This window comes from Hyposmocoma kahamanoa, unplaced genomic scaffold, assembly GCF_003589595.1.
Source record: "Hyposmocoma kahamanoa isolate Upper Pololo Valley unplaced genomic scaffold, ASM358959v1 138, whole genome shotgun sequence".
Lineage (NCBI taxonomy): Eukaryota > Metazoa > Arthropoda > Insecta > Lepidoptera > Cosmopterigidae > Hyposmocoma > Hyposmocoma kahamanoa.
In genome coordinates this window covers 2,101,985-2,124,513 of record NW_020653492.1, presented here as the reverse complement: position 1 = coordinate 2,124,513, position 22,529 = coordinate 2,101,985, and the positions used below count along the sequence as shown (strand labels likewise).

Genomic DNA, 22,529 nt, shown 5'->3' with positions numbered 1-22,529 from the left:
TTGTCGGTGAAAAAGGCGAGGGCCACGGCGCGATGCAGCGATACGCGGCGCCGCGGTGGTATGGGCCCGCAGTACCGTCCGCCAAACGCCGAGTTCACCAGCTCGCTTTGTTCCAAAGACGCCATTTCCGAGTAGATGTCCATGTACTCGTGAAAACATCTGGAAAAGCAGTCAATATTTAATTAACTATAACAAATTGTGGTACTAAAGAAGTAGGACATCCCTAGAAATTGGTAGCCAATAAATTTTTGCACAAACAGTAGTACTACGTACTAGTTACTAGTAGTTACTAGTAGTAGTAAACGGATAAATTTACTCACATCCTCGAGGCATAAGACCGATTGCATTTTGGCAAAAACATAGTTAAAATAACTTATATTCCCGTCTAATCATTATCAACAACCCATTCATACGTTCCAGTGTTGGGCACCGGTCTCCTCACAGGGAAGGCTTTAGGCCATAGTCCGCCAGGCTGGCCTAATGCGGGTTGGGGACTTCAGACGCTTTCCAATGGTTGTGAAGTTTCTTCGACGTGCAGGTTTCATCACGATGTTTTCCTTCACCGAAAAGCTCATTCTAAATTCCAAATTGAATTATCACACATAAATTCCGAGGAATTCAGAGAGCCCGAGTTCGAACCCACAGTTTCTGTTTGAGAGGCTGCAGGTCAAACTATTAGACCACCATGACATCCCCGTCTAAAGATTTTGTATTTTTTTTTAATTCTTAATGACTAAAGTAACAATACAAAGTAACAAACATATAGTGTACTCTAATCATCTTGGAAAGAGATTCCTTTTAGTTCTTTTTTTCTGATAGTGATGGGACAAACAAGCCGTGCGCCTGATGGTAAACGATACGCCTGTCCATAACAGGTGCAATATCGTACTGAAATGGCTAAAAGGAATGATGCTTCTAATTCTATTCCAAAGTTTAACATTCACATCGCGACGTTATTAAAACTTTTGTTTTACATAATTTGTTCGGCAAAACGTCGAATTATTCTTTCTCCGTACGCAGAATCTAAATAACAGAAAAACAAAACTAACTACGTCGCCGCTTTTGAAATATGTTCAGCTAAGTTTTGATTTATATGCACGTTCTGCGAGAGATAAATGTCGCTTACAGATAGAGTAAATAAATCTACCTTCCCATACATTTCAGGCCTAGTTTGACCTAATTCCGCTGACTATTGGTGTACACCAATAAATACTTCTCCGATGAAAACATGTTTGTGTCCCATTCGTTCCAGTAGAGATGGAAATAAGAGTAAAAGAGAAAGATGAGTACTTACGTTGGAAGCTCCCCCACCGCGGCACCACTGCGAAAAACAACAGCTATTAAGACAAACGATAAAGGCAAATGTCAGAGGCAACGGCGTGGCAACGTATTGATAATGGATTCCTGTGGTGTTTAATTCCACGTCATAGGAAATACTATTGACTTTTGAAAACTGTACAGACAGACTTTTAATTATAAAATAATACTATCTAGAGTTATTTATTACTCGATTGAACAATCAATAACCCCCGAGAATGCCTCGTAGAATGACGAAATACGTGTCGGGTATATTTTTAATGATGGTGTTTGTGACTGTGTTTTTAATTTTATACGGAGGGACAGTGGGAAAATTAACTGCATTAAAAAATAAACAATACAAGCGTAGCTATTTTGCCCGATTTAACCTCCGCTGGGTTCGCGGAGCAGGAAATAAATTTACTTCCATTTTTATTAACATGGACTCCTGAATCTATTTTTTTTTGTATTTTCACAATTTTTTTCCACAATTTTTTTTATATAACACCAAGCGACGGGACGAACAAATCAAGCGCCTGGTAGTAAGCGACACGCCTTTCCTTAACAGTTGCAATGCCACTCAGAGCTTTAAATATCAAAGATGTAAGGGGCATATATCGTTACTTACTTTTATATCAAGCGTTTTATAACAATTGTACTTTTTTATACCATTTTATTATTTGTTATAACTTCCCTTTTCCTGTCGTATCATCTCCTACAATAAATCATGTGGATCGAGCTTTCCGCATTCTCATTTCTTTAAGACTAGGCTACATAAGTAAATACAGCTCTAAGTTCTAAGCATTCTTTGAAGTAGTGCGAGTTGTTTTCGTAAAAACGGCATAGAGATTGCTCGTCGTCGCGCTTCCCAGGAGCACATTTTGCCACGCGGCTTGAGCACATTCAGCTCAGCCAACGAACCGTGTTATACTTCCGACTTATTTCCAGAGATAGTTTTGTACTGAATCTAACTCTAAGTCGAATCGAAATCTAAGTAACACTTTTATGCATCTGCTAATTATCATTTTATGTATATTTGTAGTGTAACGCTAACGTAACGTTATTATAAATAATAATAAATAACGCACACACTCAACATAGCCTCGCTCTAGGGAAATCCTGTGTCGAGGGTGCCATGGACACACACATAGACAACCACAAATTACACCCAAACTCACAAGAGAAATAAATGTAAGCCATACAAACATTTCTCCCGGCCCGGGAATCGAACCTGGGACCTCTGCGTGGCAGTAATAAAAAATAATTATTAATGCTTAACAAGACCCTAGTCTTTGCCTTTTTTACAATCATTTTCGAGTGTATTCTTAGGCATTAGGAATTGGAACGATGAAGAGGTGGGGATTGTTATCTCAATGGATACGCACTCTGGTGGTTTGCCGCGCAGATCGAATGTACGGAACTCGACGAGCACGCGCTGACCGGCAGCCGCCAGAAAAGTGTACAGGCACTGGCGGCTCTGGTTGCTGGGGTTCACGAGCTCTGGCGCGTGGAATGTGCCGTTGCCCACGCCGCCGCCCCGGCTCACGAACGTGCGGTCGCACTCTGAAAAACAATTTGCATATTCGACTTCAAAACATTTCATTTCAATCTCTACTTAAACAATAACGCATATTGACTATTTTCAAATATTTTAATTCCTTCATTATTAACTTGAATTGCAGTAATTTAAAAAAATTAAAATATGCATTTCGAATGACCCTCAACTTCTAAATTAATAGAAGGCATTATCCTGTATATATAAATAAATAAGTAACATGTATCGAACAGGCTCTGTGCAAGAGACTGAGAGAGGAAATGATTACATCCCCGACACGGGATATCCTTCCCTTCGCATCGCCGTCTGTCGTCGCCCCAATTTTAAGTAGGTGCCCAAACAATTTTAAAACTTCTTCTAGATAAAATATTTTATTATGAAAGTGTGTGCTACCAATGTTTTTCAAAAATAGAATCTTTGTATGATACCTAGGTACTGCCAGAAAAAACTTGGATGGTGACTCTGCATTATCTTACGTAATCAATTAATAAAATTTAGTTCTAATGATAATTCCTGACGATGATGATAATTCCTAGTGATACACACACATGATCCTTGTCATAAGTGCAAATGAAAGACTTGCCAAATAGCTATGGAAATCAGCCTCTAAGGGTTAAAAAGATGGATCGGGATCAAAACAACGCGGTCTGTTCCAAAACTCGTATAGCTGACGTAGGCAAAAAAACCGTAACCGTCAGGATAAAATGGGGCTGGGCTGGCCATATCTATACTTCGTGTGTTCATAAGTTTTGAGACGAAATAAGATTTTATGTCGCGGAAAATCTTCATTGGTGTTTTCCTGCCATATGTAATCAAATTACAGCCGCACTCATTGACTTACAATTATATGGACGTCGGGTCCGCGCTAAAAAGTGTCCGAAATTATAGGGCGTTAAAATCGTATACAGAGCGTCATTCACGCTTTAGTCTTCGTTTGTTCGACTGACAGCGAAGCAAGCAAAATTAGGCAGTACTGCGATGACATTACAATTTAAATTCAACGTTTTAGCTTTTTCATATTCCTTTACATGTCACTACGTTTAAATAGGTTGACTTGGGACATTTTTTTCGTGGTTTTTGTAGTAGGTCGTCCATTTATTTGTAAGTCAATGGCCGCACTTAACTGTTTAGCTCCGTCCATCACGAGAAAATAATAGAAACGAATTTAGAAACTTACAATAGAACACAAACATTCCAAGTTCAAAATTAAAAAAATAATTATAATATTTAGTTTTATTTTTTATAGTCAAAGTTTGTCTCAAAACATAATGAACACACGAGGTAGTATGTACCCATAGAGATTTTATGTATTTTATCGCTATGGATGTCATAAAATGGCCGTCGACAGTGTGGCCAGGTGAGGCAAGATATGACTGACCGGAAATCGCTGTGAATGGAGAGAGTTCGAAGTCCGAAGGAGAGGCTTCAGCCCAGTTGTGGGACGCTTTAGCAGGCAAATAAAAAAATCCTTACAAAAACTTTATACAAATCGACTTTCGAGCACATTCCGAAGTAAATTTTTACCGTTCACCTAATACTTCAATAGCTCACAGCTCCGACAATAAAAAACTTTTAAAGACCGCTTTAAAAAGAGAATATATAAACTAGGCGAGTTTAATAGCACCTTGGGGAGGATTGAAACCTTATGTAAATACAGACTTCAAGCGGCTGACAATTAAAAACTCTCGTTTACAAGCCTCAGAGACTAATCTCGATCTCACTTGATGGAAAATCAATTATTGGTTAGGAACGTCCTTGACGCGATTTGAACAGCTCGTCATACGGGTGACCCATTTTAAAGTGCACTAAATTAAATTGGTGATGTGTCTACGATACAAGTCTAGAGTTAGTGCGGGTTCCTCTGTTAATTTGTACTTTGGTTTTAAACATCCGCTAAAACAAAACAACAAATAATAAAAAACAAATAATTTCTTGTTGTAAACTTATATTACACCAAGTATTTATTTCGAAATGGGGCTGAAAAGCCGTAATAACACCTTTGTTGTGCTGAACCGCAGATCGATACGTTTCAAAATGCCTTTGTGAAACCATTTTTAATGAGTTTGGATATTGTAGGGAAGTAATCAGCTTACGATATTGGCGGAGCATGCGATATAAAAATCGGTTTATTGTATTGATGGTATTGTTTTCAAAATTGCATCAAAATATTTTGTAGTAGAAAATTAATAAAACACGACCATTTAACGAAATAAACTAAACAAGTGTAATAAATTACGTGTTTGGAGTTTTTTTATTTATTTATTAAGGCTTTGGCAAAGCCATCAGCCTAAACATGAAGTTTAATTATGTTTCTGTAAATATGGCCGCCACAAAGAGGATAGGGAATTTGAGGAGGCGTGTTTGGATTCACTCGGGATTCCTTAAAACGGGCCGGTACGGGTATTCTAGTTCGACATTCGTATAATTTCGCGTTTTAATCTTCTATTAAGGCACAATAGCACTATTCTATTCCACTTTAAACTAGATTTCACAAAATAATTGAAAGTCAAAATAAAAACGAAACTTTTCCCTCCAAAAGGTCCAGAGCGAATCCCGTGTTTGGAGTCTAATTACTTAGACGTTTATTTCTCATTTGTATTTTTTTGTTGTCATCACGTCTATGAGTACAATAAATAATATTTTCACTCATTTGGTCGAAAATCAGTAACAGAATGCCAGTCCACGCCACTCAACCTTTTAAAAACACCTCCGATAAAGATGGCCCCACTATCGCCATGCGCGCAAAAATATTTTTCCTGTTTCACGGTTTCAGCTACAATCTTTTACGTAACTTTAAACCAACAATTCAAGATCAATAAAATATGAAAATTACAATTGCAAATGGACTTAACAGTAAATGTTCTATAACGAAATTTAACAAATAAATAGTATGCAACCGAATATTTTTGTACAATCCATTATTAACGGACATATCAACCTTAGGTATGAAGTAATAGTTATTTTTGATATAAGTCCGGAAAGTTAATCATTATTCACGAGTCTCGAGGCTTCTTGGCCCGAGCCAGAGGCGAGGGTCAAGACCCGAGACAAGTGAAAATGACAAATCCGCACGTGTATCAAACGACGTTTTTTAATACATTTGCGAAAAAACTACATTGAAAGTAAAATAAAACAGTATTTAAAAAAACTCATTTTCTGCTAGTAAATTAAAATAATGAAATACAACCACTGCAACCATTATTTAAAAGTCTATGGAAATCTAGTTCTAACGTGCTGTTTTTGTTTATTTTCTGTAATATCGGTCTGTAACCACTTATTATGAAGTCCTGGTACTTTTGTTTAAACTTCTTTAGGAACCCGTGCACGGTAGTGAGATACAATTTATCTGTAATACATAGAACAAATATATACATAAAAATCTCGCCTGTCACCCATTCAGGGGTAGGCAGAGACTGTGGACCTCCACTCGATACGTTCATTATATAGTATTTGTAAATAAATATAAGTTTTAATGACGAATGACTTACGTCACAAAGCACATAAATATTAAATAAATATACAACTTCTTTAGTTCTGTGCTTAAGATTTGAAACAACAGTAAATTTAAAAAAAATGGAAAAGTAAAAAGCACTAGTGCGAAAATTCCAACTTTCGCCACGATTTGTAGTACGAAAAACACCACGTTTTGAGCAACTGTATTTTCACCTCACTAGTTCGGAAAGGCTTTCTTTCTCATTAGAATTCTGCGTGCAAAAGCGTTTTTTTCACGCTAGCGTGGAAAAGGTTTTTGAAATTCGAACTTGACGATGGACTCTGTGGTGCACGTAACTTTTTCTTTCGATGAAAAAAAACAAACGATAATGACACGTTCAACTACGCGATTTGTCGTACATTATGTATTAATATAAATCCGTTGGTATATTTTATTCTTATTATTGTTGACATTAAATTAACAATGACAACTAATTGTGTTTATTAAATTATTTTAATTGGTCGAAGAACTAAAATAATTTCAATCACTTAATCACCCAAACCAAAAAGTACAAGGAAGAATAAAAATTGATGATGAGCTTCCTTCGCTTACTCAGGTTTCAATACAAGCACTAACGTTAAACAACAACTTTGCAGCCTTGCATAACAAAAAAATATTTATTATGAAATGTAAAATTTAATTAACGTTTGTTATATGTTTTACTTCCTATTTTTATAATTTATAATTAAATTCTTCTTAAAGAGTCTCTCCACTACTGAAGGTTGGCCGTCAATATGGCAAATTTGTCCCTGTCTAAGGCCAAACGAAACAGCTCGTGACTCCGGTCCACTTCCTTATGTTGCATAGCCATGACTTTTTACGTCTTCCAGCGCGTCTCTTGTCTTCAAACTTTCCCATCATTATAAGTTGAAGCAGTCGCTACCTATCGTGTCGAAACACGTGACCGAGATATGTGAATTTGCTGTTCTTGATGGTCCGCATCCGCTGGCGTGAGGTATTAATGCGCAGGAGTATTGTCTCGTTCTTGACTCTCTGCATCCAGTATACATACGCGAATCATGCGGCGGTAGTACCACATTTCGAATGCAACGAGACTCATTGGATGGTTTTTTCTTTAATGGTCTATGCCTCGCTGCCGCACATAACGATTGGCCAGATATAATTAAGTGCTAATAAAATTGAATTAATACTCAAATATTTTTTGTAAAATCACTCTACTATCGAGTTCTTAGGTTTTCGCGATTGTTACACATAGGAAACGAAACTATTTTTCCGGATTTAAATCGCGTATAACCGTGACCATGGGACCTGTAAAGGGCCCGAAACGTCGGTTTGTTTGAAAAAACAAATATACGCGATTTAAATCCGGAAAAATAGTTTCACTCTACTACTTTGTTATAATTATTAATACAAAGATAGAACACAGAAAAAATTCCTTCGATCCGGCCAGATTCGAACCGACGTCTTCTAGCAAACCGTGCCAGACGCTATGCCATCTAAGCCACGGAACAAATCAGCCGACCTCACGAATTTTTCCATGTGCTTGTTTGCAAACAAACACATGGAAAAATTGGTGAGGTCTGGCACGGTTTGCTAGAAGACGTCGGGCCGAATCCGGCCGGGTCAAAGGATTTTTTGTAAATGTCCGATCTTTCAATTAATAATTATAACAAATACTAATAGTTATTTATGCTGCTGTATAAATGTAACGTATTCAACGTTACATTTATAATTTGTTGTCAATTTCTAAATTTGTTGTTCTTACATAATAAAAAATGCAAAATTGTTGTGAACTGAACAAAAGTAATCCCAGGACACACAAAAAACAATGTTGCATTACTAAAGTCTCTAACCCGAATGATTGTACCATCAATTAATAAATAAATAAATAAAAACGTACACACTCAACATAGCCCCGCACTAGGGAAACCCTGTATCGCGGGTGCCTTGGACACACACATAACTAACCACAAATTACACCCAAACTCACGAGAGAAATAAATATAGGTCATATTTCTCCCGGCCCAGGAAGCGAACCTGGGACCCCTACGTGGCAGTCCGGCATGGTAACCGTTAGGCCACGGAGGCAGTTTTGAGGCGTTGAATTGCGTTAAAGCTCTCAAGATGTTACCTTACACGTATAACCTTAATCTCCCAGTTATGAATTCGTCAATTACTCAAACTCCATTCACAGCTTAAATTTTAACCTAAAATAACCACATAAATGTTTTCATACGGAATATGTGGAGTTTTTTTGAAGATTTTTCAGACATAGCCTTGACTTGTTAGAAAATCTAGTGGAGCTTTATCTACGATGAGTATTTCGCAAAGGAAGTTGTGAAAAGATGCTTCAGAGAGATTTCAAAGCTTTAAGCTTACGACTCGCCGAGCAAAGAGAGGTGGTGTGCCTTGTATATCTAGTTATACATTTGGAACGCGAGTATCTTTTTAGTCATATTGTAGGTGGAACACGTATTTTAAACTCGTAGAAGACTCGTAATACATTGGAAACCGGGCATTTTCCAACGTCTCGTTACAAAAAGCTGGTTGGAGATAATTTTGGGAACATTTTAAATGTAATTGTTTATATTCTGCGTTATTAACCGAGTTCAGGAAAGGAGGAGGTTCTGAGTTCGATTGTCTGTTTTTTTGTATATATGTTACGCGATAACTCAAAGCAGTTGTGAACCGATTTTGATAATTATTTTTTGTTGGAAAGGAGGTACCTCAGTAGTGGTTCTATTTAATTTTGAAGAAAATATTTCACCTGTAAGGGTGGCTGTCCACGCATGAAGACTTATTTTTATAAATAGCGCTTAAATTTTGTAAGGAGCAATTATTTTAATGGTTGATTTTGATATGTTCCAATTGAAGGCGTTTTTCTCTCAATATACTTTGAGCGCTGAGCACCGATTTTTATTATCTCCTGTGTGTCCCGCATATGGTCCTAAACCGAAGACGGGATTTGTCTACCTGGATTCAAGGATATATAAGCTTCAAATCAAGAAAATAAGTGAACGCTAGTCATTAAGGTCGTGGACGTAGGCTGGTAAAGGTGTATATAGCACTTTTTGTATGTTTTACGACAATGGCTATCCACATTGAACTGGTTGGTGACTTGACAAGCAAGAATGATTTATCAGTATTGCGCAGATTCATTGCGCGTAGGGGGAAACCCACAACCAATACATATATTCCCACAATGGTCTATCATTTGTTGGTACTTACGACCTTTCAAAAATTTTAAAAAGTAATTGTGATTCGTTGTCGTCAGAGGCCTCCAATGAAGAAATAAATTTCTGTTTTATTCCAGCTTATTCGCTATTTTCGGAGCTCTATGGAAGGCTAAGGAATGTTGGGCAATTGACTTAACTTTTGAAGAGCTTTATACAGCACTTGTCCAAATTGAAGCAATCCTCAATTCACGACCACTTACCCTTCTCTCGAACGGTCCAGAAGACCTAATGCCATTGAAACCAGGACATTTCATCATCCTTAGACCGCTCACTTCCTTGCCAAATCAGGACTATTAAGATGTTTCAAACAATCGCTTGAATCGTTTCCAGCAAATTGAAAAACTTCGACAACATTTTTGGTGCAGATGGAGCAAAGAATATGTCTAAGAGGTTCAACTGAGGACTAAATGGCGTACTTGTAAAGTCGCATTGAAGATGAACGCTCTAGTAGTTCTAAAGGTGAACAATCTACCACCGTTAAGATGGAAATTGGGTCGAGTTGCAGTTGTATTTCCTGGCACCGAGGGCGTAATACAGTGGCCGATATCAAAAATTCTACAGGAACTGTAAGGATCCTTTTTTAAAAATGTGTCCACTTCGTGAAGCAAGTATTACTGGTCGAAAGGCAAGCTTTCAACGATCGGAGGAATGTTCACACATGAAGACTTATTTTTATAAATAGCGCTTAAATTTTATGAGGAGAAATTATTTTAATGGTTGATTTTGCTATGCTCCAATTGCAGGCGTTATACTCTCGGTATACTTGTGACAGTGCAGTGACCACCGGTTTTTATTATCTCTTGTGTTAAGTCCCATATAGCGCTGAACTAGGGGATGAATCCGGTTTTGCGCACTTTCCGGCAACCGATTTCAATAGAACTTGGCAAATAGAAGTAATTCCACGAACTTTTGAGGTCGTTTTTCTTATAAAAAAAGTTACTGTTATTTCTTATATACACACGACAACGAAATTCCTCTTGAAATTTTAATAAAATGACGCAATTTCTTAAACTTCACGTTCGTCCCTTTGCTCGACGCTATTGAGCATTATATGTATACTCGATGTTCGACGCGGACTGATCGCAAGAAGCAGCAAGAAGCTTCAATTGGGATACGGTTTCGATGACACATCTCTGTCTTTACTTAAATCATATTTGAATAATCGGGTTCAAAAAGTGCTTATAAATGAATCAAAGTCTGCAGGAGCTCTGGTTGTCATAGGTGTTCCACAAGGTTCTATATTGGGTCCCCTTCTTTTCATAATCTATATAAACCATTTACCGTGTCTAATTCGAAAATTTATTGATATCGTCTTGTTTGCCGATGATACTTCACTTATTTTTTAAATGCCAAGACAAGGAATGGATATAGACAAGGTAAATATAGCTCTGTCGAAGGCTTTGGATTGGTTCACAGTGAATAACTTAGTGTTAAACGGCAAAAAAACAAAATGTATACGGTTTTCACATTCTAACTCAAAAAAATACTTAATGCAGTCTTATCATTGAAAAACGAAGCGTTGATGTTGATGTTGATGGTACCGTGTTTTTGGGTATTACAATAGATTCAAAATTACAATGAGGCCCACATATCGCACTGCTATTATAATAGTGTTATAGCACAAAATATGTGAATTTCAAGATTCTATCATTACTGAACGTAAAATTTCATTCTCTACACGTCAATAAAACCGCTATTAAAACATTGTAAGAAACATTTAAAATATATCTACTTAACTCAAAATGAGACACACTTTATGTGAGCTAATTCTGGCCAAAACAGCCCTTATTAAAATGAAAATATGAAATTATTTTTCCCCTTTTATTTTTTTATTTTATTTTTATTCTTATATGTATTTGTAAGTAGGAAATTGTTCAGATTTTTGTAATAAAGTATAACCTATACACAAATTTTAATGATCGATCACGGGAAGTGAGTAATTTGTTTTTCATCGATTCTCAGAAAATACACTTTTTGAGTTAATACACTATTGTGTGAACTGTGCGATGTAACAAATTTAGTGAGTAAACCAAGTTCCGCGGTTTACGCGGTTAGGAAAATTCGGCAAATGACGAACGTACAAACTTCTGTACTTTAGACTTGTGTACTTTAGTTATTTCCATAGTCTTTTATCATATAGAATTTTATTATGGGTAGAATTTTATAATCTGACATTCAGTAAGTGTTTGTTTTACAAAAAAGGGCGATTCGTAGTATTTATAATTTGTGTTGTGAAATTAAAATAATGACAGTGACTTGCCAATACATTTACGCCAATGTAATGTACATACGAAAAAATAGCCATTTATTCCCCGGAAATAACAAAATACACAATTTTAATATAAGAAATAAGCATAAACTGGTACTTCCACAATTTAGATTGCATAAACTCATCTTTCATGGGAAAATGTGTGCGCTTTTATAATAAACTAAGAGATGAAGTAACCCAACCGTCAGAGGAGAAATTCTAAAACTATATTAAACATGCGCTGTTAAATTATGAGCTACTACAGTGTTACTGATTACATTCAGGATAAAGATGCTTGGAATTCATTTCCAGCGGACCCTTGTTGTACCTATTTAACACTTACATTGTAACAGTAATGACAATATGTAAGTGTAAAATTATTTTATTTTATTTTTTATTTACTTTTAACAAAAACAATGAGTGATTGTTGTTGTCATTGTAATCAATTTGACGATATCAAGTGTAATTTGTTTACCTATGAAATAAAAATATTTTGAGTTTGAATTTGATATAAGATTCGAAACGTTACGATGACGCGGATGCTATTATTAGAAACATACCGTCGGGGATAGTGCAAATCCACCTATGTAGTGTTGTGTGTACTAAACCAAATTTCGTAGAAGGATTTAACGTTATTACTTTGTTATTTCTATAATTACGACTTTTTTTGCACAGTAAGCATTATATTATGTTGTTTACGGACTGATAACAATCGATCCCCGTAAATCAAGCTAATTTGATTGTCACGAATTTACGCAAAGAAGGATGGCGAAAGCTGTCTCAAAATCAACGAAGAGCCTTTCATGCACTTCGATAGTATAGTTTTACGTTTTAGTTTATGCCTTGATATTAACATAATTTTGTATATTTTTAAAAGTCGGGAATAAAGAAATTACGAAACAATGTATTTTCGAATAGATGCAAGAACACAACGTAATTGATTCAGTTTGATCATAGAATAAGTAACGTTCTTGTACGTGCATTTCATTTTAAGCATGATTGAATGTTTACCTACCTGAAGTATTGGTTATTTTATAGTACACACATAAAATATTAAAGCCATAAAATACCTAATTAAATAATCAATTAAACAATAATGACTTATAGTAAAAAATAAAACACAACATGTCAAAAATATTGAGACAATCATTGACTTGTAAGTCAATGGAGACAATATTTAAATGAGAGATACGAAAATTAGCAAAGGAACGTTTTTACAAAAAGCCTCTGTCAATGTCAATGTCACTTTGAGATTGAGAACAGTGTGACCATTTGTTTCAGATTTCTGCCATTTGGGCAGATTTAATTTTTATTCATTTTCATTGCTACAGAACATGTCAACGCCGTATTACTTAAATGTGACAGAGTTTGGCAGATTTAAGAATATTCAGCAAGTTCTTTATTATTTTTAGGAACACACTGAAATCTTGTTGTTTTCTGCTACTACAAACAAACATCTGAAGCGAAATACAGGACAATGTTATAATAACCTTTATCAAGTCTATAACCACAGCTTCTACAGGCTGCACTCAATTAGCTTTTTGGATGCTTTGATAATGAATCACAAGTTTTGATAGGTCTCTTTAATGCACGTCGTCAAAAACACTAGGTCACGTTGTCAAAAACACACGGGATGTCGCTATCCTTCTTTGATTTGGCCACTAATATAACGAAATGGAAACTCATAATTAAATGCTAGTTTCCAAAGTAATATCATGGAACAGTATGCTTGCATGACATATCCCTATAGATAATAATAACTACGTCAGATATTCGCCGTTCCGTTGGGAAATTAAAGACGCGCTCTTCTCGCGGTCGCGATTTAATACCGCCTTTTATGGTCAAAGATAGTATCTACGTTCATGAGATCCTCTTGATGCATACGTATAACGCCATTTCGTATAACAACGTGCTCGCTCTGGTGCAACTTTTTATTAATGTAAATTGTGTTATACTTTCATAATTATTTTCGTATTATATTTGTATACGAAATTATTTTGTTTTCTTTAGGTTTAAGAGTGTAAAGTGAAGCTTTGTTTAATGTCTTTGTAACTAATAAATAAATAAAAAAAAACACGGGACATATGAACTCGCAATGCTCTCTAGCGTGGAGAGTCAAAACTAATAGCAAGCCAAGGAAACTTCCAGGCTTGATACAGACCAATCACAGTTTTGTTGGTGCTTCAGAGAATTATTGATAGGGTCTCATTTTGTTTTATTTTGAGAATAATTGAGATTCAGTTTACATTATTGACACGAAAAAGCCTGAAATTTTTACAATCACTACACTACACACCCAGTATTGCCGGATTGGGGAGCGCGAGGTGTCGTTCGAAAGGGCTCTCGAAGAGCTATCGAACGTTGTGTATGTATAACGAGGGAGGTGTGGAGCGAAAACTTTGAAAAAATTAGAAATATCGATTTTTTAGTACGTACAAGAAACTTAGCTTTTTGGAAAAAAATGTATTAGAGGAGTCGTACGATCGGATCACACGCAAACCACTCTAGGAACAAAGACAACAATTAATTTGAATTTTTAAAATCGAGAAAACCGCTAGTCATGTTTTACTTTCTGAATTTTTAAACTGTAAATTTTGAACGAATGGAACGAAACGGAAGTGAAACTGCCGTCTGTACATTGTGTAACGTGGAAACTAGAGGCAAGTAAAGAAACTCGCGCTTTTTCCGGAGAACTTCCCGCAGCCACCGTATATCGAATATAGTTTGTACGTTACACAATTCACATAAAGTTCATTGTGCTATATACTATTTTGTTACGAAAAATCACTTCCATTCGTTCCACGTTAATGTAAATTGAGCCTAAAATATCCTTTGAACAACATCAAAGCAGCATTAATGTTTTGCATTGTAAATCATCGTTCGGAAAATTAATTTGAAGCGGTAGTATAAAGTTCTCGCAAAAACTTCAGTTAAATGAAAAAAATGTGAAAAAGTTTACATCATTTGCCAATATAAAATCGCATCTTTGATACGACAAGACCATACCTGCAAAATAACAATTTTTCAAGCAAAGATATAGATTGAACTGCCGCGGTTGATTGAACTGGGGTTCGGAAGCTCGGGACTTATTTAAAGAGTTGGGTGGCTGACTCACGAGACAGGGGCTTCGATCACCGCTCTGGGTCATGGTTGGTTCAGCAGATAACGCTGCCAATATAATTTGAATTTTTGAGCTGGGCACGATACACGGCGGTATATTTTATTAGTTTAGGAATATTTGACTAATACATGAAATTGAATAGTAGAACTTTATAAAAAAACGGAAAATATTATAATAATATACTATCTATATACAATAGATATAGATAGTAAAATCATAAATTAGGTTTCACATTGGCGAAAGCGAAATATTGATTAAGACAGTTCTTGTATTTTAAATGTGCCCAATGTATGACAGGATGTTTTGTTAAGAAATCTGTTGTAAATCCCAAATTTTAATGTATTTTAGTACCTAATGACGAAGCCTAGTGCTGATCTATAGGTTGTAAATAGAATTATTTCACATGTAATTTGCTAACCTATGAAATTATATTTTTAATTAATATTTTTTTTTAAATATTCTACGAGTGAAATTAGTTGACAACTTTTTATGCTTAAGTAGGAGAGATAAAATTTCGCAAATGCGTAATTTGTTTAATATATGTAGTTTGTTCTATTGATTTTTGGGACGGACTATATCCAGCAGTGAACGTCTTTCGGCAGAAATGATGATGATGGTGTAGTTCATGTTGTTTAAGAGTTAAATGTGAATAAAAACACTTTTGACATAACATGATGAGTCATCATTGATGACATGTGACTTTATTACACAGTACACGCCAAGAAGGGTACGAAATGTACGGAAAGGTCGGATCGGAAAATATACATAAAACATAAAACTTATAACTTGCTCTTTTTTGAAGTCGGTTAAAAACTACAAAGTCACTGTTTAAAACAAACATCACGAGACCAATAACGCACATTTCGGGATATGAAAACTTTCTGAAACCGTGAGCGACATGAGTAAGGAGTTTCGATAATCCTCGGAAACTGTCTTTGATTTAAATCCCCTTTAAAGAGCTAGAGTTGGGCAGTATTTGAATTACTTACCTATAATTCAAATGCGCATCTATTTGAAATACAACTAAGTATTTTTCATTACATTTTAATTTTAGTTTTTTCAAAGCGGTGTCCAATTAATGATAAACATTGTACTTATTTTGTTTTTTTTATATATATATTTTTTAGATTGATAGGTAAACACCTTATTCACTAATATAACACATTACACAGATTAAACACAAAAGTAAATACTCTCAGTACAGAGTACTAAAAAAACCGACCTCAAAAGTACGTGGAATTACGTATATTTACTATGTTTTATTGGAATATCCTTAAATTCGCTACTATACAGGACTTGACACTGGAGATAATAAAAATCGGTTCTCACTACTCAAAGAATATTGAGAGAAAAACGCCTTGAATTGGAGAAATAGCAAAATCAACCATTAAAATAATTGCTATAAAAATGAATCTTCATGCGTGAACAGCACCCTTAGAGGTGGATGATTTTTTTCAAAATGAAATGAGACCACTATGGAAGTAAGTATGTAAGTACAAAAAAAGATGAAAATCAATTCACAAATACCGGAGTTATCGCGTAACATACATGAAAAAAAAAACAAAAGAAAAACATACAGTCGAATTGAAAACCTCCTCCGTTTCTGAAGTCGGTTAAAAATATAACATTATTGTCATAGCAGTGACAGGGTGCTGACGCAGAACCTTGAACGATGGAAAAATTCCATAGTCTAAGCGCAGAAGATGCTAAAGTTTCGTTAGGTTTTATGATATCAAGTAACAGGATGGACAAGTCGTGCGCCTCGTGGTAAACGTGATAAGTTTTTTGTAGCCGTAGAGCTCCTTGTGAAAGAATTCCAGGGTAGTACTGCCACCTCACCTATTTCTGCCACCAAACAGTAATGCCAGCATTAATGTGTTCCGGTTTTGAATGGTAAGGGTTCTAGTGATATTACAGGCATATGGGTCTTTTTAACTTATGTCTCAGGTTGACGGGCGCAGTGGCAGTGCCCCTCAGATCTTTGCGATTTAAAGCTCTGCGTGGCACATGTTATGGACAGGCGTGTAGCTTACCATCAGGCGCACGACTTGTTCGTCCCGTCACTTGATATTATTATTAAAAAAGAAGCGACAAACCTACCAGTTGCAGTACCATTCAGAGCTTTAAATCGCAAAGACCTGAGTGGAATTGCCACTGCGCCCGTCACTCGGAGACATAAAGATGATATATGCCTGTTTCACCAGCACCCTTCAAAGCCGGAACGCAGTAATGCTCACATTACTGCTTGGCGACAAAAATAGGTATGGTTACTTGTATTTTGAATTGAAAGAGTCGCAACACCGTATTTTGTATCGAAGGGCGGCTGATAAGTTCGGTACTTAAACGTAACCTACCACCTTATTAGTGATACTACACATTATGAGGTCCAATGATAGTTAAAATTACCCACTTTTAATTTTTTAAAGTCATAATTGAATATTTCGTGGTGGATCAAACAACGTTATGTCAGCCGAATATGCAAATTCTCGCAATTTGGAACACCGCGCCTTAATAAAAATACCTTGTTACAAAGGGAAACACGTCGAAAGACATTTTTGACGACATGTCATCGGTTCTTCAGGATTCTGGGCAGATGCAGTGGCGGTGGCTCGTCCTGTCCTCGTGGGCTAATTTGGGCGATTGGCCCGTGCGGTAGGCGCTCTATGGGACTCTCTTCGGAGAGTCCACACGGATGCGTGCAGGGTGTTGCGGCGGAGCCTACCAACGCGGGCTGGGCGCGGAAGAGCGTTAGCGTACCCGTGCCTCATATATGAAAAAGCAGCACGAGCTGAGCGAGCGCAGCGAACATGTGATTCGAGGTACCGTATACGTAACCGATTTTATTTGCGTTTCCGAAGATGTTTTAGGTCAAATTTAAATTTTAAATGTAGGCCATACAAATATTTCTCCCGATTCCCGAATCGATCCCGGGACCTCTGCGTGGCCGACCAGCATGGTAACCGTTCGGCCACAGAGGCAGTTTAAAATGAGTGTTATCAAAAATTAAATTATGGACCTTTGGTACGTCAATGATTATGGAATGTAAATTTATATAAAACGTTAAATGAATTGTTACGTGAAAAAGTTTATATTAAATAAAATTTATATTAAATAAGGTTTAGGTTAACAATATTTATATGATACAATTACACAACTATCAGAAAGTATTAATGTGACTTATATTTTAATTAAGACAGCACGTAATTTGCCTGTTTACAGCCCTAACAGAAATCACTTCCATGATAATAGTATCAAATGTTAGCTCTCACAGTTAAGTTTAATAGAAAACACGTCATTTCAAAGTGATTCTGAAGCCAGATTTTCGTATTGATGTTTCAATTTCTTGTAAAAGAGCTTATATCTTAGTGACTTATCATAAGTTTGATGCTACTTAGAGAGCTTTCAAACTGTTGTGACATCTTATTCAACGCAGCTTTTACATAAAACTTCTAAAATCCCATAACAATTCGTGTACATTACGATGTTTTGAATAGCGGACAATATTTGATCTATAAGTAGCTTTTGGTACAAATAAACCTCGAAATAAAAGACGACCTCTGTGGCCCAGCGGTTTGCCCTTTGGGCGCTGGATGAGGGAGGTCCCGAGTTCGATTCCCGGTAGGACCAATTTAGGAAATGTACTTTTCTAAGTTGATCCTGGTAGCGTTCCGAGTAGTGCTCTGAAGTTAATTTCGTTGCCTTGGTACTCATATTACAGGCAATGGCAGCCGGCAGGGATCAGGGACTCAGATCCAAGAACCAGCAAACAATACGTGCCGTATCTAACAGGACGGCCTTCCGCACTTGTAAGTTTATTATGTATGTATAATATTATGTTATTTATTTTAAACCATACAAATTATCGATTAGCTTTCTAGTATATTGTTCTTTTTGTTAAGGTGTAGCACCAACATATTGTGTTTTTTTCTGTTTAGCCCAATGGTTGACTGGTAGAGAATGCCTTGTGGCATTAAGTCAGCCATTTGTACAACAAAGTTCTTCAGTATATTGTACAATAAAGTTTAAATAAATAAATAAATTTGTGCTGGAAGCGACACGCCACAAAAATCCAACCGCTTCAAGCTGCTAGCGAGACTGGCTGGAATTAATCCGTTTGCGGGCAAATAATTGGGATTGTTTCAGTGGAGGTCACATTATTATTATATTTGACGGCCTTCGTGGTCGATTGGCTTGCACACCGGTTTTCATGGTGTCGCTATCTCTGAGGTTCCAAGTTCGATCCCGGCCGGGTCAGTGCAGAAACTAACTTTTCTATACCATCGTTGTTTCCGATTATTATATATATTTATTTTAGGTTCTCTCCCAAGGCTTAAAATATTAATTTTGAATTTCTGAATGGGAGAGGCGATATTCCCCCAAAATTTAGTTATTAATTTTTTTTGTCTATCTAATCAAGTAAATACAGTATGGCGTGTATCTATGTGGAGGGTGTGTCATAAGAGCCTACTTCGTCCTCTTCCACCTGCATGAACTTTCTGATAATGCGGCATGCATGCGTGTTTATTATTATTATAAACTTTTTGGAAGCATTAACTAATTAATAAGTAATTATATACTTTAGTCCTTACTGGTGAAGTTTTAAATATGTGTGAATGCAATTTCAAAGGGTTGCCATTATCGGTTAAAATATTTAGCATCATTAATTTTAATGAACTCTCACTCCTCTATTTGACTTAGTTTATTTCCTCATACGAATACACGGTAGAGTTGGCACTGGCAGGATTTCCATCTGGGCGGCTTACCGGCTTACTAAGGTAGCGGCAGCGCCGGCGTCATTAAAACTTTCCTCACGAGAGATTCGCCTTTGCAGCGATTATAACATAATTTAAACTATTTACTTTATTTTTGCTCTGTAAATTGTTTTAGGCGTTCTACCGGTGGGAACGGCAGTATCTACCTTTGCTTTATAAAGTGATGATGCTTTTTAATTAAGTATATATCTGTAAGTATTTGGAAATTTAGATGTAGTTATAAGACGTTTATTTCCTAGAATGCAGTATTTACAAAAGGTCATAAGTAAAATTATCTACGTTATATTCAACGTGCAAGCAGAAGTGCAAATATTAATAGGATTTAATGTTTAGTCTCTACAGTTTCCAATTAATGTAATGAATTTGTAAATTCTAAATATTCTTTATTACTATAGAAGCAATGTGTCAAAAGCCATATTGTCAATTGTAATTTAAAAGTATGTCCTTGTAACAATTTACTTTCGTCAGGTAATTTATTGAAAATAATTATAATTACACACATGTTGAAGCAGCATTCTCATAAATTATTTTATGGCAACAGGTTGGTATAAAAGATTCATAATTTTTGCTCCAGTTTGCCTTTAAATGACTTCACCACGTCTTTTAAAATATTGAGGATGAGAGTTGACAAATATGTAGATATCCCTAAGGTGCATGCATGTCAAAGGCAATATGTTTGCCTTTTGAACAGCGGTTTGCAATTGTGAAATTGCTCGAATACACTTCTTCTGGACTTTAAGAGCTCTTTCTAATGTTCATGTTTTACAGACATTGCTTAACATGCTATGAATCGATTTTGATGATTGATCCCATTTAAGTCCTTCGCTTACTCAATATTGGTCAATTTTAAATTTAAAAAAAAACAGGGTTAAGAACCGGTTTCACGCACTTTTCAGTAACCGATTTCAATAAAACTTGGCAAATAGATTTAAATCCACGTACTTTTGAGGTCGGTTTTTTTTTAATAAAAATTGTTATTATTTATTTAGCATATTGCATTTGACCTTATGATTGATTTAAAAAAAGCAGTTGTAGCTGAATGGTTTAATTCACAGCCGTAAGTTCGAATTCGGGCTCACATCTCTGAGTTTCTTGGAATTTATGTTGGTAATTAACCATGAGCTTTTCGACGAAGGAAAGCATTAGTACGAAGAAGAAGGTTCACAACCCTCGGAAAACCGGCCTCCGTGGTCGAGTGGCTTGCACACCGTTTTTATGGCCGCCATCTCTGAGGTCCAGCGGCTGGGTCAGTGTAGAAAACTAACTTTTCTGTATTGTCTCTGGTCTGGGTGTTTGTGGTACCGTCGTTGTTTCCGATTTCCATAACACACTTAGCTACTTACTTTGGGATCAGAGTAACGGATGTGATGTTGTCTAATATTTATTGTAAAATGAAAAACGTGCGAAGTTCCTAACACGCATTGGATCAGTATGGCGGACTATGCCCTAAAACCTTGCCTGAGAGGAGACCCATGTCCAGCAGTGGGACGTATAAATGGGTTGATAATGACAATGATGACTGATTCAAAATGCCTAGTACGCATCTAGCGCGTCTTATTAGCGGTCTAGTTGAGGGCCTGAAGTGAGTAGAGCTTTAAATTGGTAGCTATGTGCGGACATTGTCACAGGACATTACAACTGGCATCTCCGGCACTAACCCGAAGATCTAGTAGAGGATAGGCTAGATATCCTCCGGTCCCTCCAGCCGCTTACGTTGTTTTGCGGCGTCGGGAAGTGAACGTGCCTTACAGCTCCACTACCAATGAGGAGATTTGGTAGTGGACTCAGAGTCGACGTCGACGGCTTAGCGGTGGCAACCGCTAGTTGTGCAATGCGCAACGGGAAATTAGTGTCCCTACAACTCCGGTATTTATCTGGAAAATAGGAAAGGTACTGTACGTGGACGGCTGCTCACCCGACGCACTAGCCTCTCAAGGTTCCGGTGCGCGTACAGATTATAGTGCCCTTCTCGTATACCCTAAGATCGGTAGAGAAAGCTACTAAAATCAAAACTAATGTAGAAAGATATGAGACTGATTCAAAATACCTAATTAAGAGCCCCATTCTGTTTCAAAACGCTCTGTAGTAAAAATTACTATTTGTCACTTAAGGTTCTTTAATTCTCACCTACAGATGCAATTTTAGGCATGAAGCTTTGATCATTTTGTCTATATAGTCTACAATAAACATAAAACATGTTCCAAAAAATCAAATGAACATTTAAAAAGATATCGCGTTGTAAAAAACTTCGCAATGTTAAATCGTAACTGACTGCATACAGAGTGAAAATGTGATACATCGAAAGTAACTTTTAACGACACAGGATGTGATAGGATAAACGTTCTGCAAGCCCAGGTTGTAGATATAGGCAACACGCCAAATGTAATGGTTTTTCATTTCGACCGTCCCCACGTTGTGTTAAATTTAATATGTTTTTTGATAACATCGCATTTATTTTTCGTTTACATTCCATTATAATAGTCAATTGTTATTGTGCAGACCTTTCGGAGGTTTTCGGTGTGGATGTTTAAAGATAAAGGTGATGGTAACGTACGGTGTTACGTGAAACTAATTTGCTAGAACAAGATCTCTTTCTGCTACACAATGACTTTTTGAAATGGTTTTTCCTAAGTAAAGACCGCTTTGTCAATGTAAAATACCAGACACTTTTAATTTTGAATTCTAGAAGCCTTCTTTTGTTTCTCTTTATAGAGGTGGATAACAATTTGAGACATAATACAATTCACTCTTTCAAAATAAAGTGTAAGCAATGGCTACTTAACGTACAGAAATTACAATATTCCTGGACTAAATTGTTATCGTAATTGCATTACAACGTAGCAAATC

At 36.4% G+C, this 22,529-nt stretch overlaps 1 protein-coding gene across 1 annotated transcript in view; it reads right to left on the bottom strand.

The window, feature by feature from the left end:
* The window catches only part of LOC113240400 (CUB domain-containing protein 2), a 275,798-nt gene that overhangs the window by 23,235 nt on the left and 230,034 nt on the right, over positions 1-22,529 (bottom strand). The window contains exons 5-7 of the mRNA XM_026477689.1: positions 2,682-2,859; positions 1,295-1,321; positions 2-159 (exon numbers count right to left, since the gene is read on the bottom strand). Of these exons, the coding sequence (XP_026333474.1) occupies positions 2-159; positions 1,295-1,321; positions 2,682-2,859 (363 nt within the window). The remainder of the gene's footprint in view (position 1; positions 160-1,294; positions 1,322-2,681; positions 2,860-22,529) is intronic.